The sequence below is a fragment of the Nelumbo nucifera genome, chromosome 1 (assembly GCF_055504915.1).
Source record: "Nelumbo nucifera cultivar China Antique chromosome 1, China Antique-T2T, whole genome shotgun sequence".
NCBI lineage: Eukaryota > Viridiplantae > Streptophyta > Magnoliopsida > Proteales > Nelumbonaceae > Nelumbo > Nelumbo nucifera.
Genome location: NC_142649.1, coordinates 191,552,196 through 191,575,917, shown reverse-complemented (window position 1 = coordinate 191,575,917; position 23,722 = coordinate 191,552,196). Strand labels below are relative to the sequence as shown.

Here is a 23,722-nt window from a genome sequence, read left to right as displayed (position 1 = left end):
AAATAAAGAAGTGATTGATATCTAAGCCAATTACTCATTCTTTGATAAGAAAGGTGAGAATTAAATAAAATACTTACTTGTAAGACTTTCTAAAGAATATGCTTAAAAGGACTATAAATATCCCCAATATCATCCAATTCCTTACGGCAAGATCTTGCTAAGGGAGAAATTGTATAAAGTGTATCATGGAGAGAGATTCTTCCAGAGCAGGAAAATTTTTTGTGAGGCACTAGTGATATAACTTAGTTTTGGTTGTGCCTTGAGGTTTTCAGGTCTTCCCCCAATCCTGGGACTAGATTATTGTACTATTTCTTACTTTCTCTTTTCTGTTAGACATGTAATAGTTTGGCTTGTTTGTACAAGCTTCACAACTTGACCTTTATATAACACATCCATGTACCATGTAAAAGTAATACATCCAGTCATATAAGACTGAATGATTTATGTCCAATTTGGATATGAGTTACAAATACCAAAGCACATACTTTTTACCTGTAAACAAGTTAGTGCAATCATGCTAGATAAGTAGATAACAGCTCCATGAATGAACAAAGGGCACAAAATTTGCAAGTGAAGCATGCATAGTTATTATTTAAATGTCTCTGAACTTCTGAAGTGGGAATGTTTACATAAACAACCAGAAAACAGACTGATGCATTGTTCTACAACTAATAAGTCTAATAGAGCGTTGAGAGATTATGTCAAAATAAAGGCCCCGTTTGGCACGTCTTTCTATGTGGGCTGTCGGCCGTTTAGAAGCCCAACAGCCCGTGTTTTGGTCTTTTCCCATTTGGTTGGGAAAAGATCTAGCCGCCAAAAGATGATGCCCCGAAAAGACGCGTGAAGCCCATTTTGGGCTAATTTCAGGAAGCTCCAAATGGAGCTTTTCAACTTTTTCATCATGTCTTCACGTGGAAAGATGCACAGGAAAACACGCCTTAACCAAACGGTCTTTAGGCTGCTAAGATCTTAATGTAAAAACTCACACCGTCTTTTGGCTGTCAGGTCTGCCAAATGATCTTTCAAAAAAGACTTGTCAAACAGCACCAAAATAAACCAACTCCAGAACTGTGTATATAACCATTGCATACATCCCACTTTGTCCTGAAATCCGGTAATCACTCATACAAAAACTACAGATATAACTTACTTTCACATCTGCAGTAAATGCTGCAGCAGCAATAAAACGTCCATTTGGAGATATAGTAGCCATGTTGTTTTTGAGCTGATTTGTGTCAACATTCCCAAATATCTTCCCACTCATTGCATGCCAAAGTATAATATCAGTACCTGAAAATTTAAAAAAAAAAAAAACCTTAAATTAATAGTTGAAATGAGTAGATGAAAAGAAGAATTGCCAAATCCCAAGGAACCAAACAATTGTTCTCCAATAATTATCCAAGAACAATGAATGGGGATGGTAATACAAATCTTTTTCATGCAATAGCAAACAGAAGAAAGAAAAGCTTTGTGGCCAATTTGGAAGTGAATGGGGAGATGACCTACAACCAAGAAAAGACTGCTAGAGCTGTTCTGGACCTTTTCAAGTCTATTTATCAAAGGTAATTGAATGATAGACTAAAAGTGGAGGGGATAGAAGGGCCTTCTTTGGATGTTGATGCTGCTAGAAGAGATCAAAAGGGCAGTTTTCTCTATGGACATAGCCTTGATGAATTTACCATGGCCTTCTAACAAGATTGTTGGAAGCTAATCAAAGGGGATTTGTTTGAGGTGTTTAATGAATTTTCTAAGAAACATTTTGTTATTCCAGGAATTAATGCTGCCTTCCTAGCCTTAGTTCCAAAAAAGTTAGATGCTATTCAACCTATAGACTTCATGTCTATTAGTTTGGTGACTGGTATCTATTGCTAAGGTCTTGTCTCTTAGGTTAAAACCTATCCTCCCCTACTTAAAAAGTCATCTTCAAGTGGTCTTCATTCAAGCAAGACAAATTACTGCTCAAATCTTGATAGCCAATGAATGTGTGGAAGAATCGAGAAGATCTAGGAAGAAAGGGATTGTATGTAAGCTTGATTTTGAAAAGGCCTATGATTTTGTGAATTAGTCATTTCTTTTAGACATAATGAAATTGTGTGGTTTTGGGGACATGTAGTGCAAATGGATACAAGGTTGCTTAAAAACTTGCTGCTATTTAATTCTGGTAAATGGGGTGGTTAAGGATATTTTTCCTGGCTTGTAGGGGACTGAGACAGTGTGATCATCTCTCCCCTTTCTTTTTCACCTTGATAGCTGATACTTTTAGTAGGATGATCTCCTTAGCTGATAGGTCAGAGATTTTCAAGGGTTAGAGAGTTGGTAGGAATAATACGATAGCAACCCATCTCTAGTTTGCATATGACCTAACCATTTTCTACGAGAATGATGGCATTAAGCAGGTGAAAAAACATTAAATGTTTGGTGAAACCAATTTTTTAAAAAATGCAAGGTGGAAAAAAAGCGCAAGGACCATGCCGCGCCTGAGGCGCAAGGCGCATGCCTTTTTGAAGCAAGGCACAAAAATGCAAAAAATGGTAAAAAAAATAAAAAAGAAGCAAAATATTGAAAATACTAAACACAATATTAATTAAAAATATAAACTTAAATTTTAAAATAAATGTTTTAAAAAACATATTATCTCAAATTAAATACATAAATATAACATGTAAAACATATGTAAAATGGAATTTTAAAAATAAAATCAAGCAAAACATATAAAACATATTCAAGCATGCAAAACTCTTAATCTCTATATTTTTTTTCCTGATTGCATTACTTCAAATAGCTAATGTGATGTTAAACATTATGCATTCCTAATTCTTTAAGCTACAACCATGCCCCTTGAGGCAAGCCCAAACAAGTCCACATCAAGGTCTTAAATTCTTAATCCCTATAAAAAAGAGCAAGGCAATATCCTAAAATGCACCCCGCCTGTGCACCTAGGTGCACCTCAAGAATGCCTTTTAAATCATTGGGTGAAACTGTTTGAGAAGGTTTCAAATTTGAGAATTAATTTGGAGAAAAGTTGTATGGCAAGGGTGAACTCGGATGGTACAATCTTAGAATCATTTGCAATTTCCCTAGGGATTGTTCCCCTCTTCTTGACCTATGAAATACTTAGACATGCCCCTAAGGAGAGTAGGTTTTAGAGTCCTATCTTAGAAGGGTAATTAAAAGGTTGGCAATGTCAAAGAGAAATTATATCTCTTTGGGGGGTAGAATAATGTTGATTAGATCCACCCTTGCAAATCTATTAGTCTATTACCTCTCTGTGTTGAGGCACCAATTACGCAAATGCCAAAGCTAAAGAAAATCATGAGGGGTTTCTTATGGGAGCCAACTAGCCGAGTGAAAGGAAAAAAGATCATTTAGTAAAAAGGGAGATTGTTTGCAGAATGAAGGAACAAGAGAGGTTAGGAATAGGTAATGTTGCTAAGAAGAACAAGTATCTTCTAGGTAAATGGTTGTGAAGGTGTCCTAATGAGAGGGAGAGATTATGGTATAAGGTGGTGGAGAGTATTCATGATCATGGTAGGTCAGATAATAGCTGGAATGCTAAGGTATCCTAACGGGCTACCTTGACCTTATCCTTCCTCAATTTATCAATTTGGTTAGGTACAATGCTTGTTTTGGGAATAAACATTTATTTTGGGAAGATGTGTGGGTTGGGAATGTTATGCTTAAGGATATTTTTCCTTGTATGCTAATTCATTGTTTAAAAAAAAGCCAATTGTGAAGTTTGTTTCCTCTCTGTGTCATGTTAATGGTATTCTTTCTTTTCTTCTTTGTGTCTCTCCTTCCCCTTCGGTTTCCATTCAAAGGAAATTTGGTGCAAGCCTATTCCCCTGGAATTAATCCATTTTTTTTGACAGTCCCTAGAATTAGTGCATTTTGTTGGGAAGTTTTTTTATGGTAAGATTTATATTGAAGGCCGTGAAGGCCTCTTCTTTGCTTTTCTCTGACTGGTTTTTGTAAAGCTAATGGGCAGAGTTGTTAGCACCTACTAATCTCCTATCCATCTACTGCAGGTATTTGGGAAAGGTTTTTCTCTTTATTTGGGTGCAGGTGGACTCTACCTCTAGAGTTACACAAGTTGTTCGGTCGTTCAACTTTTAGATGGCCAAAGAGGAGAGGTAGAATCCTTTGGAGATGTGTCAGGGCAGCTTTGGTTTGGACCACTTGGGAAGAAAGAAATGTCAGAATTTTCCTTCAAAAGGAAAGAAATGTGGAAGTGATGATGGAAAGCATAGTAACAACAGTGATTCATTGGGTGAAAACTTTGGACACCTCACATTTCTCCTTTGATGATATCTGGTTGTTAGTGGCAACAAGCTCTTCAAAGAAGGGGGGTATAGGGGGTGTATGTGTAGTCAGCAAGCACCTCGCAATGGCCACCACCTCAAGAAGATTTCATCAAGCTTAACTTTGATGAGAGTAGTCAAGGCAATCTAAGGCCCTCAAGTATAGGGGGTGTATGTGTATTTAGAGTCAAAGAAAGAAGGGTTGTGACTTTGTTTGTAGAATTGTAGGGGAGGGGAATTCAATTAGAGCTGAACTATATTAGCTGCACTTCAAGGGGCACAGCTGGCAAGACAGATGAATATTGACAAATGGTCATTGAAGGGGACTCAAAGTGGATGTTTAAACTGGCTAAAGAAAAAGAGGCAGCAAATTAGGTTTATAGGGAGGACTTGAAGAGATTTAAATGGTTTAGCAGTAATTTGACTTTGAGAAATCAATAGGAAAGAAGATCAGCTAAGGGGATGGGAAATTGTCTAGCTAAGCAAGGGGTTTCTATGGAGCATTTGTTTTAGGTACAATTATAATCTGTTATTGTTGATTGGGGAAAGTGGCACCTCTCTCTTTTGTTTTAGGTACATTTATAATCTGTCATTGAAAGGAAAAAGAAGTATAGCAGAAGGTGATAAGACATCACCAAAAGCAAGAGAGCCAGACCCAAAAAGCCCAATACAATCACAACTTACAACCATGATCATTGCCCATTCACCCAAAACAAAAACGAAAACCTAGACCCATAACAAACCCAAAAAAATAAGGGCCACTAGCCCACCCCTACCCTGAAACAAAGGACCCTATCCTAAAGCCTGCATCAGTCTTCATCTGTGATTCATCTTCTTGGTTTGAGAACTCCTCGTTCATTCCCCTCTCCGCTGTGACTGAGCTTTGTTTTTATCTTTCTCTTCCTTTTTCTTCTTTCAAATTCCTCGAATGCTTTACTAGAAAATCCTTCACCACCCAAGAAGAATAGTCCCAAGCTTTTCCTGATTGTAACTTCTCTATCGACTACATTCTTTAGATTCACTCCTTTTGAATTTTCTTCAAGTACATTAGAATTCTTCGTTGTGCTGGTCAGAATAGAATAAGAGCTAGGGGTGCAACTTGGGCGGGCCCAGCCCAAGCCTGAACCGGCCCAACCCGGAATTTTACATGGGCTGGGCTTAGATTTTCAGTCCTCAAACTGGGCTCGGGCCCAACAAGTCAGGCTTTTTTATTTTTCGGGCCGGGCTCGGGCCTAGCCCTTAGGTAGCCCAAACCCGGCCCAATTATATAGATTTATACATATATATGTGTATATATGCAAATGTTGTCTACATATTTACATATATATACATACATATTTGTATAGATATTTTGCATACATATTTACATACATAAATATATGTATATATATTTGTATCAATACATTTATATATGTATAATTTTAGAGTGGGTTCATATTGACCAACCCGAGCCCAACCCGAGTGCATCAAATTATAGGGCGAGCTGGGCTCGGGTTGGGAAAATCAGGCATGACCTCAGGCTCGGGCCTTAAGCCCAAATTTTAGGGTCGGGCGTAGGTTGACCATAAACCCAGCCCAACCCACCCGACTTACCCCTAATCAGAGCCATTGCCACTCCTCTTGACTTGCTGGTGTTTCTCCAACATAAAGGAATCCAGTGCCTGAACTGGCACCAGTCACCCCCCTATGGTCAGTGTCAGAAGTTCCTTTGCCTCTTCATCATTTTCTTCTATGTACCCATTTGAATTTTTTTATAGGTCCGGTCCCTGCGAGGCCAAGTTTTAGAAAAGATCTTTGTCACATGAAGAATGTCGTGAGATCTCAAATTGCACAGTTTCTTGTTGATTATCCCATCCTCAGTTTCCATCTCAACATCGGTGCTTCCCATTCTTCCCGAAGTCTCCCTCCCCCCCTTCCATCTTCACTGATTCAAAGGAAATCATATCCTCCTCACCTCTCACACCTCCCCATGGACATGCCATGGCCTTTTCTATTTAATAAAATTTTCCTGTTTACTTATCATAAAAAGATGCAACTTATCAACTTGACATATTTATGTATAAATATAGATCAACCAATAGGGAACCATTTGCAAGCGAAAGGGGGAGGTGCCATACTCTCTAGAGGAATGAAAGGCACTCCATTTATCACATGTAATTAGATCATGCTTTAACAATTAACAAAAGTCATGTTATCCATCAAAATATAAAAAGGTCTCATTTTGTCTCTAGAAGATTAAATGCTCAAGCTTGTATAACCAAATTGATGGGTTTAAATGAAACGTCCAAATGAAATTGTTCATTAAAGATCTAGAATAAATGTAAGATTTTTTGGGAAAAATATTTGATTTAGACTATTCTATTGTTTCTAGGCTGCTAGAGGTCTCCATTAAATAATTTGATTTCATTGCTGATATTTCCTTTCTCACCTTTGGAACTTCATTTTATTGGAGAGCCATACACCAAATAAATCTTGAAATATTTGAGTTACAGCTATAGATTGGCAATATATTGGACTTTTGTATTTCAGTGCTGCTTTCTGTTGCCCAACATTTGAACATCCAAGTATAGGTAATAATTTTGATATATTGATAATATTAACATGATGCAGCATATTAAGTTCTGCATATGCATCAAAATAGGATACATTACATTTTTTACAACAAATAGGCAAGTAAACATAGCATCTATGCCATGAAGGAAAAAAATCAAAATGAAGGGTTGGCCTTTCATTATCATCATTTTTTTGATAAATAACAAATTTTCATCATCATCATTAATACATTATTATTTTGATCAGCAAAAAGGAAGTTCTGCATATGCATCAAAATAGGATACATTACATTTTTTACAATAAATAGGAAAGTAAATAGAGCACCTATGCCATGAAGGAAAAAAACCAAAATGAAGGATTGGCCTTTCATCATCATCATTTTTTTGATAAATAACAAATTTTCATCATCATCATTAATCCATTATTATTTTGATCAACAGAAAGGAATATTATGCACTTGGTCAATATCGATAATCCTAGATAACCATGTTTTATGCCATTGTAACTGGATTTGACAACATTTGAAAATCATCCTTGAGTCATATCAATGTCCAAAATAGTCTTCATGCTTGGTGCCAAAAGGATGCTAAGTGGTGGTTTAAAAATGTAAGGTCAACTAATTAACAAATTTTTAGTGTGAAAAAGAACTAAACTATTTAGCAGATGATTAATTTGAAAGTTTAAAAAACACTAGTACACCATAGATGCTACTTGCTAGTTGATGAAGAAGTGTATTAACCTTGATAACTAAAATGAAAAATAAATTGCTAAGAGTTTATCCTGCTAATCACCACCCTTTCTATCCCTCTTCCACCAAAGCAGGATAAAGACTACCCTGAATTTTAATGCCAGCTTCAGAAGACTTCAAGATCCCCCTCTGAAAGCTGGCATAGGAGGCCTTTTGTGTAGCTCTAATGGTGACTCTAATTCAGGCATTCAGTGCCCCTACCTCAGCTTCGGATGCAACAGGTGCTGAGATTCATTCTTTCTTGGAAGGCCTTAGAATTGTCAAATCTCAGCAGATTACAAGGAGACTCAAAAATTTCCATTAGCTAGGCCACTGCCCAGGATTCTGGTCCTTGGATGCTCTACCATTTTTTGCTGGAAATACATGAGATAGTCTCCTATGTTAATTGCAGCTTCAGAAGGATCCCCAGAGAACTAAATCAGGTACAGGTGACGTAGAAAAATCTGAGTTGGGAAGGGATTCCTTGCACAGTGCAAATAAAATGCCAAATTTTTAAGTTGGTATTGCTCCTTTATTGTCTTCAAGGCCTTTGTGTTGTACATCTCATGTACATCCCTCCCTTTTTCTTGATCAATTAAATTGTTATCTTTCCTCAAAAAGAAAGCAAAAAAAAGGCAAAGAGCGACCACTTCATACCTTCTGAACACGATGCAATAATTGTACTCCCATCCGCAGTGCCATAAGTTGCACTAGTTCCAACCAGAGTCAGGATAGCCCTTTTATCATGGACTTTGTGATGCTCCCATTTAATTTCTGGGAGGGGTAGCTTGGATTGCTGCTTAGTTTCACTAGCAGTTTTCACATTTCCTTCTTCATACATATATAAAGAAGAACCAGAAAGAGTTTGTGCAGCCACAACCAAAGATGATGCTCCATTGGAAAAGACAACTGCAGTTGGATGACTTCCAACAGGCAAGTTAATTCTCAAAAACCTGCAAATAATGTACAGAAGATAGAATCATGAAGAAAGAAGAGAGCATGAAGAAAGAAGAGAGCGTATGTACTACAATCTGCACTTGGACTTGGAGTAATGTAATAAGGCAAGAGTAAGTATTTTAGAAGCCATACTTGAAGCTTTTACTTGAAGCATCATCCAACTTAAACACCCTAACCACTCCATCTGCACAAACTATAGACAGAAAAAAGGCCAATGTCAGTTCATATGGATATCAAGGAGATGAAAAACAGTCCCAAAAGAATCAAGAAAATTGATTAAAAGATGGAAGAATCAAAAGGAGACAGCAAGAAGAGAATAAGAGAAAGAGACCAATTGAGAAGAAAGGGTGAAAAAAGAAGAGTTGTTTGTTCAGCTTCTCTTTTCCCTAATCCTTTTCATTAGAAATTAATCACTAACAATTAGAAATTACAAGTAAGCCCTTAGTTGGGTGGCTAACTAATTAAACATAAACATAAACTAATGTTAACAGGCCCATTAACAAAACAGAACATAAACATAAAAAATAAAACATAAGCTGTGGACTATGGGCCATTTGGCCCATCTTCTCAACACTCCCCCTCAAGCTGATTATAGATGTCAATCATGCTCAGCTTGCCTGTATCATGTTGTAGCTTGGCCTTGGAGGCTCTTTTGGTGAGAATATTAGCTAATTGTTCTTCAGATGTAATGAAAGGTAGACAAACTTCTCCAGAAGTCACTCTTTTTCTAATGAAATGCCTATCAACTTCAATGTGTTTTGCTATCGTGTTTTATAGGATTGTGAGCAATGTTAATGGCGGCCTGATTGTCACAATACAGAACCAGTGGTCTGTCATACTCAATACCAAATTCCTCCATCAGGGATCGAAGCCAAAGTAACTCAGAAACTCCATGAGCCATAGCTCTGTACTCTACCTCAGCTGAAGATCTACCAACCACAGATTGTTTCTTGCTTCTCCAAGAAACAAGGATAGGGAAGGACTAGGGAGTAGGAACTAAGGATCAATATTCAATAGGCCAATAGCCATTTAGCCAAGGATGCAAACACTCTACATTAGTGTATGTATTACAGGTTTGGTTCGGTTTGGTTTGGTTTTGGTTTTCATGTGTGAAAACCGAAACCAAACCGATCTGTCGGTTTCATTCTTACACAAACCGAAACCGACCGGTGATTTTGAAAAACCGACCAAATCGGGTTGACTCGGGCCGGTTTGGTCAGTTTGACATTCAATATGAACACCCCTAATAATGACCATCTAGGAAGTATCTTTATTAATGAGAAGAAAAAACCTCTACTACAAGGTGTAAGAGGATGGACTCACATATCAGCATAGTAATGCAGAAGAATGTCATGAACTGTGGACACACAGGTACGTTTCTGCAATCTAACATGTGTCCTTATCAAATTAGCCTAGGGATCCAAGCTTAACTTCCTTAGGAAAGTTCTGAGCCTATAAATAGAGAGCCCTTCTTCAAAGAAGGGGATTCTCATTCATTCCCTTCCTTCGTCTTCCTAAGTTCTGAAAACCCTAATCCGTCTCTTCAATATTCTTCTTCTCAACTTCAGAGCCTAGACCGCTATCACTGCCACCTTAGACATGGTATAGATGGGTAGGTAACCTTTAGCTGCATTCCAGTGGAGAGTGGGCAATAACTAATAGAAAATACATAACAGACAATCAGGTATGCTGTTCAGCCCCCAAACCAAGTGCCTCTGAAAATTGTAATAGTATTGTAAATCATTAGATTTTTTCTGATTTTTCTAAAAATTGTCAAAAAAACTATAAAAATACCTAACCCTCTCAAAAAAATAGAAAAAAGGACTTTGTATTAATTTTCAACGTATAGACATAATATAAGTAGGTAGTAATAGTGAGCCTATGATCATATTAATCTACTATTGAATATCTTATCCCCAAGTTTTTAAGGGAAAATAATCATAATGTTATCTAATCCCTAATACCCTATAGTTTCAACTTCAAGTTTCAATAATTTAAATCAAACATGCAATTCATGAAAAATACTAAAATAAGAGAGAGAAAGAGAGAGAAAGAGACCATGAGCTAACAAAGAAATCTTCAGAGTTTCAGAATTCAAACTCAAATACCTTACCAAAACAACATGGGGCAGAGCCCCTGTTTTCAAGTCAAAAAAGACTTAAAAACCCATGGAGTAGAGATCCTATTTTGCATACAAAAGAGGATGAAAAAACAATACGGAGGAACCCCTGTTTTGTATTAAAAAAATGGGAGAAAATGAGGAGTAGACCCTGTTTAGCATAAGAAAAGGAGAGAAAAAAAATAACAGGGTGGAGCCCCTATTTCTATGTCAAAACGGCTGAAAACACGATGCAGCAGAGCTCCTGTTTCACATTACAAAAATAGATGAAAAAAATAGGGTGGATCCCCTTTTTTGTGTCAAATAACAAATGGAAAAAAATGGGAAGTAGAACCTGTTTAGTATCAGAAAAAAAGAACATAATAATAGGTCGAAGCCCCTATTTTTGTGTTAGAAAAAAAGGAAGAAAATGCTCCTGTTTTGCATCTAAAGATGAAGGGGCAAAAATATTTGTATAAGAGGAAGAATATGAAGGGCAGAGGCCCTGTTTTAGTGTCATCATGGAATAAAAAATAGAAGGGCAGAGCCCCTGTTTTGACATCAAAGAAGTCTGAGAAGAAAAATAGAAGGGCAGAGCCCCTGTTTTGGCATCAAAGAACAAGAAGAAGAGTATACCAAAAATAAATAGAAGAAGAAGAAGGGTGTCTTGTTCTTTGGTGGTTCTCAAATGGAGAAGGGGGTTTCTCTTCTCTCCCACCCAGGCATTTTCATTCAGAGGTAAGTCTCATTTGATTGCTTGATGACACAAATAACCCTTAATAATTAAAAGGACAATATGACCCCTCATTTATAAAAGTAAAACTTTAAAATAGGACTACACAGTCCTTTTCTCCTAAAACCACTTTAATTCATTAATTGCTCAAATCGTTTAAAAATCGCAATTTACAATTCCATCTAACGATTTGAATACAAATCGCACAATTTTGCTAACGATTTGATATGAATCGTACGATTTTAAAAACACTGGTTCTGCCCATCCCAGTCCCCCTACAGCAAATACACCAGCCAAAGCTTTAGCCAACCTTGGGATCCACCCCACCTGATGAGGTGTTCAATGTTGAGTCTAATGCCTTGGTCTCTAAGGAGAAATGTAAGAGGCCAAGGCTTTTTTTATTCTTTATTGACCACGCTAACAATAAAAAAAAATATGAGTAATTATACAGAATATACAGATTTACACAAGAAGGGCTGTAGACCACCACTTTTTTTTTTTTTTTGGTAGGGGTAGGCCACCACTTTCTGCCTATCCCAATATGATGTTTACATCAGGTTCCCCTTGAAACTTTATTTTTTTTTTTTTTTTTGATCAATAGCACAACCCATATCTCAATAATAATTACAAAGAGGAAGACAAACTTTCTTATCTTCCAGCTATAACTTGAGCGCCAAGAAAGGAAAAAAAAAGGAAAAAAGAGAAAGAGAAGGAGAAATAGAAAAGATAAAATTACAATTGTGCCCAAAACATTGACTCCCTCTTCACCCCTTGTTTAGCTAACCCATCAGCAAAAGAATTAGCTGATCTTTTTACCCAACTAATTTTAACTTCCATTTCTCGAGCCAGCCATCTAAATTTCCTCCTCATATTGTTGTAATTCCATAAGCCACTGTTGTCTTTATTCAACCATCCTACCACCACCTCCGAGTCCCCTTCAATTATAAGTTTTATGATATTCATCTCCCTAGCTTTCTAGATTCCTTCCAAAACCGCATGGATCTCGGCTCTGAGAGAGTCACCCAGTCCAATTGGGCCTGAGAACATGGCAGAAACAACCCCATTCTCATCCCTAAAAACACCCCCAATCCCTAATTGTCCAAGATTCCCTCTACAGATCCCATCAAAGTTTAGTTTTATAAAACCCGCATGTGGGGGAGTCCAAGACACACTCATCACTATTTTGGTCTGGTTATTGTTAGCAATCTCACCCCATTTCCTCAACATGTCATCCATTGTATAATCTGTGAAGAGCTCTAGTGATTTCATCCACTGTACGACCCTTATAAGGATCAAAGCCCTCAATTCTTTAGCACTTCTCTCTACTTCAGAGAAGATCCTGGAGTTTCTTTCTTCCCATAAGGACCAGCAAACTGCAGCCCTCAGTCCTCTCCACATAGTCCTTCCCCTTTTCATGCGCCACCTGAAAAAAGAATGAGAAAATAGATCTATTAATCCCTACTTCATCCCAATACATTTCAGATCTATTAATCCCTTTCCTAGCCATCAGCATACCATTTAGTGCATCTAGGGACACAATAGAATCTGACCTCCAATTCTTCCACTAACAACTTGATAATCCTTAATGTGTACCCATACTTCCAGGTTGCTTGTGCTTTATTCCTTAGCCATCCCCCCCACTACCTTTGAATCTCACTCCACAGTTATCCTTCTGCAATTTAATTCTTTTCCTAACTTCAGGCCATGTAGCATTGCCAGTAGTTCTGCCCTATTGGAACTCCACACCCTATAGGCACCAAGAAGAGAGCCATGATAGATTAATCCACCCATCTGAAACCCCCCCCCCCAATTCTTGTGGGTCCCATGTTCTTGATGAGAATGCAAAATATCATATTTTTCTCCCTTAATGCTTAGTCTTTTATACTTATTTAGTGCCCAAATGGACTCATTATTCTCATATTTTGATTTAGGGCACAATTGGAGAAGTTAAGTGAAAAATTGAGCTAATTGGGCAATTTTGGACAGTTTTGGCATTACTTCGTAATCTGGGCATAACTCTCACATCCAAAGCTCCGATTAAGATGATTCAAGATGCTTTGGAACGACAAGAAGAAGCTTTACCACTTTTATGTTTTGAGTTTTGAGAGATACAGACCGCATCGAGGTCGAAATCAGGCTCGAAGTAGTTGCAACTGCACTGCTGATGTGTTGGAAACGTTCCTTAGCCTACATGTTTTCATATGCGGGAATCACCAGCCTCCTAATTACATTAGAACTCTATTTTATCTTATTTTTATTATTTTTCTTGATAAGTCAGAATTAGAGACTCTAATCTAGAGAGAAATTTTATGAGATTTTGTAGGCTTCTCTTGGGGAATGGGAAATGGAGAGAAAAGAAAAGAGGAGAAGGAAAACAAAAAAAAAAAACAATCAGACTTAGGCTGCCGCACCTCTCTTCTTCTTCTCCAATTCTTCCTTGAGTTTTCACCATGACCATGCGTGGCTAAATTCTGATACTTGGTCGAAGAAAACAGAAGCCTCAGAATCAGCAAAACTGTGAGATCTAATTTAATTTTTACTATTTGATTTATGCTTTGAATATCAAATGTTCTTCTATGCTTATGTTCATGATTGTCTCGTCTAATCGCTAGGAGGCCTACTAGTTTATTATTCGTTGCAATCTACTACTGGGTTAGATATCAAATCCGTAATCGTTTGATCCCTCTAATCTGAGAAGCAACTAAGGTTTAATGATTTGCTGCGTCAGAAATTGTTAGATCTTAGGAAGAACACTCGACTAAATTAAATGCAACCGCTTGTGCTTGTGTTGTTTAGCTTCATCATCTTCAATTCTTAAGGCTGCTATCGGATTAAATCTTGAACGCTTGTTTCGGATTATTTAGTAGTAAGGGTTAAGTAGATCGCTTGTTTTCTAATTAACTGTAACTAAGGAGAGATAGGAAAATAATTCCTACGGTGAATATTCAAAGTGTGAATTGATATATTTTTGCATCAATGATCAGTAGTGAAATTCTTATGGTGGATGTTGACTTAGACCAAGATTTGTTCTTTTGATTAATTTCGATACTTTAATTTGAATTGCTCCTCATTTGATTTTCTTTATTTTTAAATCTGGTTTTCATTATACTCAAACCCCCCCTCCTTGTTCACGTAGCACAAAATAGGCTAGATACTCTTTGGGTGCCTACGACAGCACGCCAAATTTTGGTGCCGTTGCCGGGGAGTTTTTCTGGCAGATTTTTGTGCTTCTTGTGATCCTTATTTCGTTCTTGAAATTTTCGAAAAAAAAAATAAAAGAGATCACAATGATTGTTTGTGTTTTAGCATAGAATTTTTCTGTTTTATTTGTTCATTTATTTTCATCACTCTAGATTTTTTTATGATATGTGTTCATGGTTTATTAGGGTTTCCTTGATTTATGCCTGTAACTCGATTTTCTAAGCAAGGTAATTTGCAGTATGATCCAGAAATAGAGAGAACTTTGCACAGGTTAAGGAGGGAAGCTCGGAATAATTCTAAAGAGAACGATCCAGTTCTTGATTCCCTATCTGTTAGTAGTTCTGATTTGAGAGAGGAAGAAATCGTGGCTGGAAATCGAACTTTGAAAGAACTTGCCGCCCCTTATTTGAATCAACAACCCTTATGCATAACGTTTCCTGCTTTAGATGCTACTGCTACTTTTGAATTAAAATTTGGATTGATACATCTCTTGCCCACTTTTCATGGTCTTGTAGGTGAAAATCCTCACAAGCATCTAAAGGAGCTTTATGTGGTATGCACGAGTATGAAACCCACGGGGGTGACTGAAGAGCAAATTAAATTAAGAGCCTTTCCATTTTCTTTGAAGGATTCGGCTAAGGATTGGCTCTATTATCTATACCCTCCGGGAGTATTACCACATGGAACAAGATGAAGAGGTTATTTTTGGAAAAGTACTTCCCAGCTTCAAGGGCGGCCAACATTAGAAAAGAAATTTGTGGTGTAAGGCAGTACAACGGAGAGTCCCTACATGAGTACTGGGAACGTTTTAAGAAATTATGTGCAAGCTGCCCCCATCATCAAATCAGTGAGCAACTACTTATCCAATATTTCTATGAGGGCCTTCAACCCACTGATAGGAGCATGATTGATGTTGCTAGTGGAGGAGTTTTGGTGGATAAAACTCCCGAGGCCGCGAGAAACTTGATTGCAAATATGGCAGCCAATTCTCAACAATTTGGCACTAGGCTTGACCCTCCATCAAAGCATGTTAATGAGGTAAATATTTCCTCCCATGAACAACAAATTGTGAGTCTAACTTCTCTTGTTCGTCAAATAGTTGTAGGTAATATGCAAACGGCGAAGGCTTGTAGGATTTGTTCAGTAGTAGGGCATCCAACCGATATGTGTCCAACTCTTCAAGAGGAGCCCATTGAGCAGGTGAATGCAGCAGGTGATTTTCCGGGGCAACCACAAAGGAAGTATGATCCATATTCGAGCACATATAATCCGGGATGGGGGGATCACCCCAATCTCAGTTATGGGAATCCACAAAACCGCCCAAGTTTCCAGCAATATCAGTCGTACCTCCCTAGACAACAGTCAGCCCAAACTTCTAATTTTGGTATGTCTTTAGAAGATATTGTTAAATCTCTTGCTACTAATACTTTGCAATTTCAACAGAAGACGAAACAATTTCAACAAGAGGTGAGGGCCAGTATTCAACGTTTGGACAACCAGATGGACCAGATGGCAACCGCAATTAGTCAGTTAGAGGCGCAAAGTTTGGGGAAAATTACCCTCTCAAACGATAATGAATCCAAGAGAAAATGCAAGTGCAATCGTTTTAAGAAGTGGTAAAGAGGTTGAGATTCCAGCAAGGGCAGCCCCTGCATCGTCGAAGCAAGAAAAGGAGAAAAACGTCATTCCCAATGATGATGACGTACCTAAGCGTAAGTTTCCACCTCTTTCTGATTATAAACCAGTACCTCATTTTCCTCAGGCTTTAGTAGAATCTAGAAAAGATGAGCAAATTAAAGATTTTTATAAAATTTTTCGTAGATGCAAGGTAAATATTCCACTTCTAGATGCTATTAAACAAGTACCTCGTTATGCTAAATTCCTGAAAGAACTATGTACAAATAAAAGGAAACATAAACTGAAAGAATGTGAGAAAGTGAGAGTATGAGAGAATGTTTCTACAGTTATTCAAAGAAAACTCCCTACGAAGTGCAAAGATCCAAGTAAGTTTACTATCCCTTGTATGATAGGTAACACTAGAATTGAGAAGGCCATATTAGACTTAGGAGCTTCTATCAATGTCATGCCATATTCTATATATGCTTCTTTGAAACTTGGACATTTGAATAAAACTGGTGTTGTGATTCAATTGGCTGATAGATCTAATGCCTATCCTAAGGGTATAGTTGAGGATGTTCTAGTGAAAGTTAATGATTTGGTTTTCCCTGCTGATTTCTACGTGCTTGATATGGATAATGGTGATCAAACCACTCCTATTTTGTTAGAAAGACCATTCTTAAAGACATCCAAGACTAAGATAGATGTTCATAGTGGAAAACTTACCATGGAATTTGATGGTGAAATTGTTAAGTTTAATATTTATGATGCCATGAAATATCCTATTGATGATAATCCTATTTATTCTGTTGATGTGATCGACTCTCTAGCACAGGAAGTTTTTGAACTTAATGGGAATGATGGATTGGAAATTTCCATTAGTAAGCATCTTGAGAAAGATGAGTTAACCTTGAGTTCTAATTTGCAGGAAACTGTTGCAGCATTGAATGATTCTCCGAAGTTACAACAGTCAAGTAACGTTCCTTATATTACGCTACCAATTTCTAATGGGATACCTTTACCCTCTGTTTTGCAGGCCCCTATTCCAGATTTGAACCCACCCATGATGGATGAAAGGAGAGAATACAGGAAGTTGCAACTACAAGAGTTAGAGGAAATTCGCAATGATGCCTATGAAAGTGCAAGGATTTACAAGGAAAAGACGAAGGCTTTTCATGACAAGATGATCTCTAGGAAGGAGTTTAAAGTTGGTCAAAAAATCCTTTACCATTCACGACTTCGTTTGTTTCCGGGTAAGTTGCATTCTCGTTGGATTGGACATTTTGTTGTTACTAATGTTTGTCCTCATGGTGCAGTTAAGGTTCAAAATTTAGCAACTTCCAAAACATTCAAGGTGAATGGCCATAGACTCAAGCATTTCTATGAAGGCTTTCAAGAAGAGAATGTGGAACAATTGGGCCTTGAAGATCCGATTTATGCTGATTAAAAAAGGGAAGTTCGTTTTTCTCTTTCTTCTTATTTTCGCATTTATATTTTGGTTGTTTTTGCCTTTTCTTTGCATTTCACCTTACATTGAGGACAATGTAAGTTTTAAGTGTGGGGGAGGGGATTTAGGTTGTGTTTTAAATTTGATTTAGGTTGTGTTTTAATTCTGCATTTTTTTTGTTTTAGTTCTGCATTTTTTTTGGAAAAAAAAAAGTTTTGCTCTTTGCTTTTGTGGTTTTCAACGATTTCTTTTTTAGGTTGTATATGCCATGAGCAAGATTCAATTAAGCTTAAAAAGCTCATAACATGATTGGATAAGCGATCTTCCAACTTAGAATTAATTAGTCTAGTTATTTTCCTTGAGAATTGTAGTGACTAAACTTGGTAGACAAAAGCTGGTGAGATTTTGAGCCTTTAGACTGACACATCCATATCAGTTTCACTATTTTCTTTCATGTGAGATATTCTTCCATGGATTTGTTTCTCTAGAACTTGCATTGATTCTCTTCAAGATCATATTGACACATGCATGCATGAACATGATTAAGGCCCTTTTTGTTATAAGTTACATAAGCAAAATAGCCTACCTTGTGATAAATTATCCCCTTTGTTGAACCCCTTTGAGCTTTATTGACCTTTGTCGTTCATTGTGAACCCATGTTACAAGCTTTAAACCCAAGAAAAAGATAATACCCTTACCCAAGCCGTAGAACTAGTGGAGCATTGTTCATCATTATGATATGTGTGGATGTGCAAGAAATGGATGTGGGGGTGTCTGGATTCGTGGTATGGTTATAAATGGTGAAATGGAACATGTTTTCATTCTCAATTCATGAGTTTCAATGATTGATATGCTTTGAAAAAAAAAAAAAGTAAGTAAAGAAGTAAGGAAGGAATGGAGGAAATTGCTTTTGATGTTATAAACTATCCATGCCCCTCCTAAAATTCAAAAAAAAGGGTGGGACTGCTTATATATATACAAAGGTGGAAGCTGTTGCAAAGGATTGTTCCCTGCTGCAAACGAAAAGTGCTCATTTGAACAATCTCTTTTCCAATATAGGAGTTTTACATGGTTTCAATGCATTAAAGCAAAATTGAAGAAGTTGCTGAATGGAGTGAGTGGTTTTACATGTCTTGTACTTTCAAGCTTTAGTTGATTCATTTTTGCTCTACTAGTTTCGATGGCTTTTAAGCTACATTCCCAAATATTTCCCACCTTGATCATGAGCCTCGTTACAACCCTTGAAAAGTCATTTTGATCCATGTTAAGCATGTGATCCCAGCGGTGGAGAATGAGAAGATATGCAAACCTATGGTAGATCATTTCCATTAACATACTCTTCAAACATGAGAGTTGAGTGCTTATTTCTGTGAGAGTCTACGTATTTAATCTATTCCATCTTCGAGTGGAAATGCTTACTAAGTAATTGAAAGTTGTTTAAGAATGTTTGTTCATGATGTGTTATGAGTTTTGAAGAGCTTGGTTGTTCTTTGTTGATGGCATTGTAACCTTGGTGTTTTTGGGAAAGTGAATTCGAGTTTTGCCCGAGGACGAGCAAAAGCTAATTGTGGGGGACTTGATGAGAATGCAAAATATCATACTTTTCTCCCTTAATGCTTAGTCTTTTATACTTATTTAGTGCCTAAATGGACTCATTATTCTCATATTTTGATTTAGGGCACAATTGGAGAAGTTAAGTGAAAAACGGAGCTAATTGGGCAATTCTGGACAGTTTCGGCATCACTTCGTAATCTGGGCATAATTCTCACATCCAAGCTCCAATTGAGATGATTCAAGATGCTTTGGAACGACAAGAAAAAGCTCTACCACTTTTATGTTTTGAGTTTTGAGAGATACTGACCGCATCAAGGTCGAAATCGGGCTCGAAGTAGCTGCAACTGCACTGATGACGTGTTGGAAACGTTCCTTAGCCTACAAGTTTTCATATGCGGGAATCACCACCCTCCTAATTACATTAGAACTCTATTTTATCTTATTTTTATTATTTTTCTTGATAAGTCAAAATTAGAGATTGTTATCTAGAGAGAAATTTTAGGAGATTTTGTAGGCTTCTCTTGGGGAATGGGAAGTGGAGAGAAAAGAAAAGAGAAGGAAAACAAAAAAAAAAAACAATCAGACTTAGACTGCCACACCTCTCTTCTTCTTCTCCAATTCTTCCTTGAGTTTTCACCATGACCATGCGTGGCTAAATTCTGATACTTGGTCGAAGAAAACAGAAGCCTCAGAATCAGTAAAACTGTGAGATCTAATTTAATTTTTACTATTTGATTTATGCTTTGAATATCGAATGTTCTTCTATGCTTATGTTCATGATTGTCTCGTCTAATCGCTAGGAGGCCTACTAGTTTATTATTCATTGCAATCTACTGTTGGGTTAGATATCAAATCCTTAATCGTTTGATCCCTCTAATCTGAGAAGCAACTAGGATTTAATGATTTGCTGCGTCAGAAATTGTTAGATCTTAGGAAGAACACTCGACTAAATTAAATGCAACCGCTTGTGCTTGTGTTGTTTAGCTTCATCAATCTCCAATTCTTAAGGCTGCTACCGGATTAAATCTTGAACGCTTGTTTCGGGTTATTTAGTAGTAAGGGTTAAGTAGATCGCTTGTTTTCTAATTAACTGCAACTAAGGAGAGATAGGAAAATAATTCCTACAGTGAATATTCAAAGTGTGAATTGATATATTTTTGCATCGATGATCAGTAGTGAAATTCTTATGGTGGATGTTGACTTAGACCAAGATTTGTTCTTTTGACTAATTTCAATACTTTAATTTGAATTGCTCCTCATTTGATTTTCTTTCTTTTTAAATCTGGTTTTCGTTATACTCAAACCCCCCTCCTTGTTCACGTAGCACAAAATAGGCTAGATACTCTCTGTGGGAACGATCCCTACTCGCACTACTGCATGTGTTTTTAGGAGTATAGGTTTTATTTTTGGGTGCCTACGACAGCATGCCAGTTCCCTTAAGATGCACCTATCAAAGTTCCAATCCAAATGTCCTACTAACTCAATTCTACCATCCACTCTACTAACCCAGTTAATTATTCCATTTGTCTCTAAACATGTTTGAAGTCTTATGCCTTAACTTGTGCAGATGGTTAACAGATGCTATTATTGTCCCACTGTTAGACAATTTTTTCCTAAGAAATCTAATTTCTTTTTCCTAACTATGTCATCCCAGACATATTGGGCATCCAATTGATCACCATTTGGAAGGCTCAATACACCACAAAAGTCATCCAATCTAAAGGAGCTAATTTAGCCCCTACAAGAGGGCAAACAATTTTTCCCTGAATGAGTTTCTGTCCCTAATAGGACTTGATAAGCTTAGAATAAGAAAGTTATCATAATTTCTAAAAAGCCCAATTATTCCCAGTTCTCCAGGATTACCTAGAGTACATCCATCAAAGTTGAATTTTATCTATAGCTTTCCAGAGCAACTAGTCCAACAAGAGATGTCTTCTTCGTTGTGTGTGAGGGTGACATGTTAATCCATGCCTCATGGTTTAAAAAGGTCAACATATTTCCTAATATTTCTAGAACATATTTCCATTTCCATGGACACCAACACAGGGCTATGGGCAGACAAAAAAGGACATAGGTAGAAGTAGTAAGAAATGATTTAAGTGTTCATAATTTAACAGTGGATATAGCATTAAACAGAATGAAATGGCAAAACAGGATTCATAGAACTGAAACTGAAAAGAGGGAGGAAACAAATGCAAATCCTAAAAATTTATTTTGAAGATGAGATGGATATGAGAAAATGAATTGGGATGCAATAATTTCAAAATGTCTAAGTGAATATAATTGAACATGCAGAAAATTTCTGTCCATAGAACTGAAACTGAAGAGGCATAAAGGAAGTGAAAATGGTACTTAAGAGTATATCCATCAAAAGAAAAGCTACTTAAAAGTATCAATTAGAAAATATATTAGGAACAAGGACTTGGGAAGACATTAAAGAACATAAAAGTGAAGTTCAAAGATCCATTTTTTATGAAACAAACAAGCTAACGAGACAACCAAGGCCTCTTGGTATAATCCAGTGTGTCATCAAAATGTAAAAGAGGCCCCCAGTTGCTGTAACTGTCTATATGCACCTTGTGAACTTTTCTGAATGGAAACATAAAATCAAGCTTCCTTAGAAAATTTTAACTCTAACTGATGAGGAAACAGAACAATAGGGCCTGTGATCCTTAACAATCGGATGCCACAACAAAGGCCAAGCTGAGAGCAAAGTTGTCAGTTGTATATCAAAAGTCAACTGCATTGCCATCAGCCGCCAATTTGCAATAATGTAGACACAGTACTTCATCAATACGAATAATAGCACTATATAAGTAACCTAGTTCTCTGCATTTTGGGTACCCAAACATTACTATCCTATAGTTCTGAGGGTTGATTTAACTCAACTCTATGGCATTAAATTTGTAAGCCTTAGTTATCAATTTACAAATAACAGTGAAGTTCTTACCCGTCGCCAAGTTCCGGCCATCGGATGAGAAGCATAGACCAGTGACTGAATCACCATGACCTTTCAGAGTATTCACATCCAATGGATGATGACGTTTGCTTTGATCCTGAAACTTTCCATAGAGATTTTAATGTTATGACATAATTAAATAATTAAGAAAACGAATCTGAAATTTATGAAGGTCACCGAGAAACCTTTTCAGTAGCATGCGAGTGAGATTTCGAGTGTAGTTTCTTCGATATTGGCTGGGTAGGCTTTGAAGGCTTCTGCGCCGCATTCGGTTCAGGTTTCGCAATGGTCTGAACTTCGGATCTTTTCCTCTTGAAGTAATCACCGAAGAACAAGAGAACAAGAAGACCTCCGAGCACAATTGAAAGTATAGAAATCGGAAGAACTGACAACCCTAGAAATGTTGAAGGTTGGGATTCAGGCTCCATTCTTTCTCTTTTATTTCTCTCGTTAATTAATCACCAATCTGGCAATGTCAACCGATTTGCTCAGCTCGTTTCGTGATCTGTTGTGGGCTTGGAAGCATCAACTGTGAAAAGCCAGCCACCAGCAGCAGCAATTGATTTAAAAAGGAGAAAACCACACTGCGCAAGTTAGCATTGAAATGAGAGGAACGAAAAAATTTGAGCAGGTGGCGCAATGGGAGCACTCTTGACCCTCTTGAACCTTGTATAGACTCTATTGCGAAATTGCATTGAATTGTGATGTTTTCATCAACGGACAACGATGACAATACGAATTCGAAGTTGTTGAAATAATCGTGCGAGCGAGAGCGATCACACTGAACAAATCGAGTTAATCCTACCGTGTTCGTTGGTTATTGGCTTGAAAATAGAACAAAGCGTTAGCTTTCACAATTCACCGTTGAATTGCGGTGGTCTCCTGTCCAAGTGGACGGAAGAAGCTTTTCATCTTTTGCCAAAACCATCTGATTGTAAGATCAATATAATAACTTACGTGAATTGCGATATATCTTATCAATCTTGGCTCTGCTCTGCTAATGGACTGGTTGGAGCAATGAGTAACGATTGACGAACAGGGTAGAGTGGGGGATCACGCGTTATCCGCGTGACCGCTTCTCCCAGTCCCAGCGATGGACAACGATGCCACGTTGCCAAAACCTCATGATCCCATCAGCATGAATTTACATCACGATTTCGTATCTCTTACGGACGCATCGTAAACCACAAAATTTTGCGAATTGACAGAGTAACGGTTTGTACAATTTGTAGTGTTTACTGTTCACTAATACTAACAAGAAGTCAAATGCTAAGGTCTACACAAAACAATAGGTTCCGTTTGGTTTGAGGTCGGAATAGGAATCATCTATTCTCCTGCGGCCTGTTTGGTTTAGACAGAAATGGAATGAGAATTTACAAACATAGTTGTCATTTGTGAAGGCCACAAGGTGCCTTTCAAGGCTCGCCTCTAGTCGTCAAGCAGTTTTGTGCACTATTTTATAAAATACTTTTACATTATAATTTCTTTTTATTATTTTCTTATTTGTTAAGGTTTAATCAATACAAACATTGCTAACTGTTGTACTAACCCATGGTTCAAAGTATCGATACACCTCTA

At 37.3% G+C, this 23,722-nt stretch overlaps 1 protein-coding gene and 1 non-coding gene across 5 annotated transcripts in view; both read right to left on the bottom strand.

The window, feature by feature from the left end:
• The window catches only part of LOC104611826 (uncharacterized), a 93,090-nt gene extending 69,955 nt beyond the window's left edge, over positions 1-23,135 (bottom strand). For 2 of the 4 annotated variants that reach the window (XM_010279051.3, XM_010279053.3), the window contains exons 1-5: positions 22,330-22,866; positions 22,136-22,247; positions 8,668-8,728; positions 8,236-8,531; positions 1,151-1,290 (exon numbers count right to left, since the gene is read on the bottom strand). In XM_010279051.3, coding sequence (XP_010277353.1) covers positions 1,151-1,290; positions 8,236-8,531; positions 8,668-8,728; positions 22,136-22,247; positions 22,330-22,572 — 852 coding nt within the window. In that variant the 5' untranslated portion in view covers positions 22,573-22,866. Of the gene's footprint in view, positions 1-1,150; positions 1,291-8,235; positions 8,532-8,667; positions 8,729-22,135; positions 22,248-22,329 lie in introns of all 4 variants that reach the window. The other 2 variants (XM_010279052.3, XM_088895701.1) reach the window with 2 other exon arrangements.
• On the bottom strand, positions 15,306-15,412 carry LOC148804287 (small nucleolar RNA R71). The gene has a single exon (XR_016081684.1). It is a non-coding gene; the product is annotated as a small nucleolar RNA R71 (small nucleolar RNA).
• Positions 23,136-23,722: the final 587 nt, after the last annotated feature.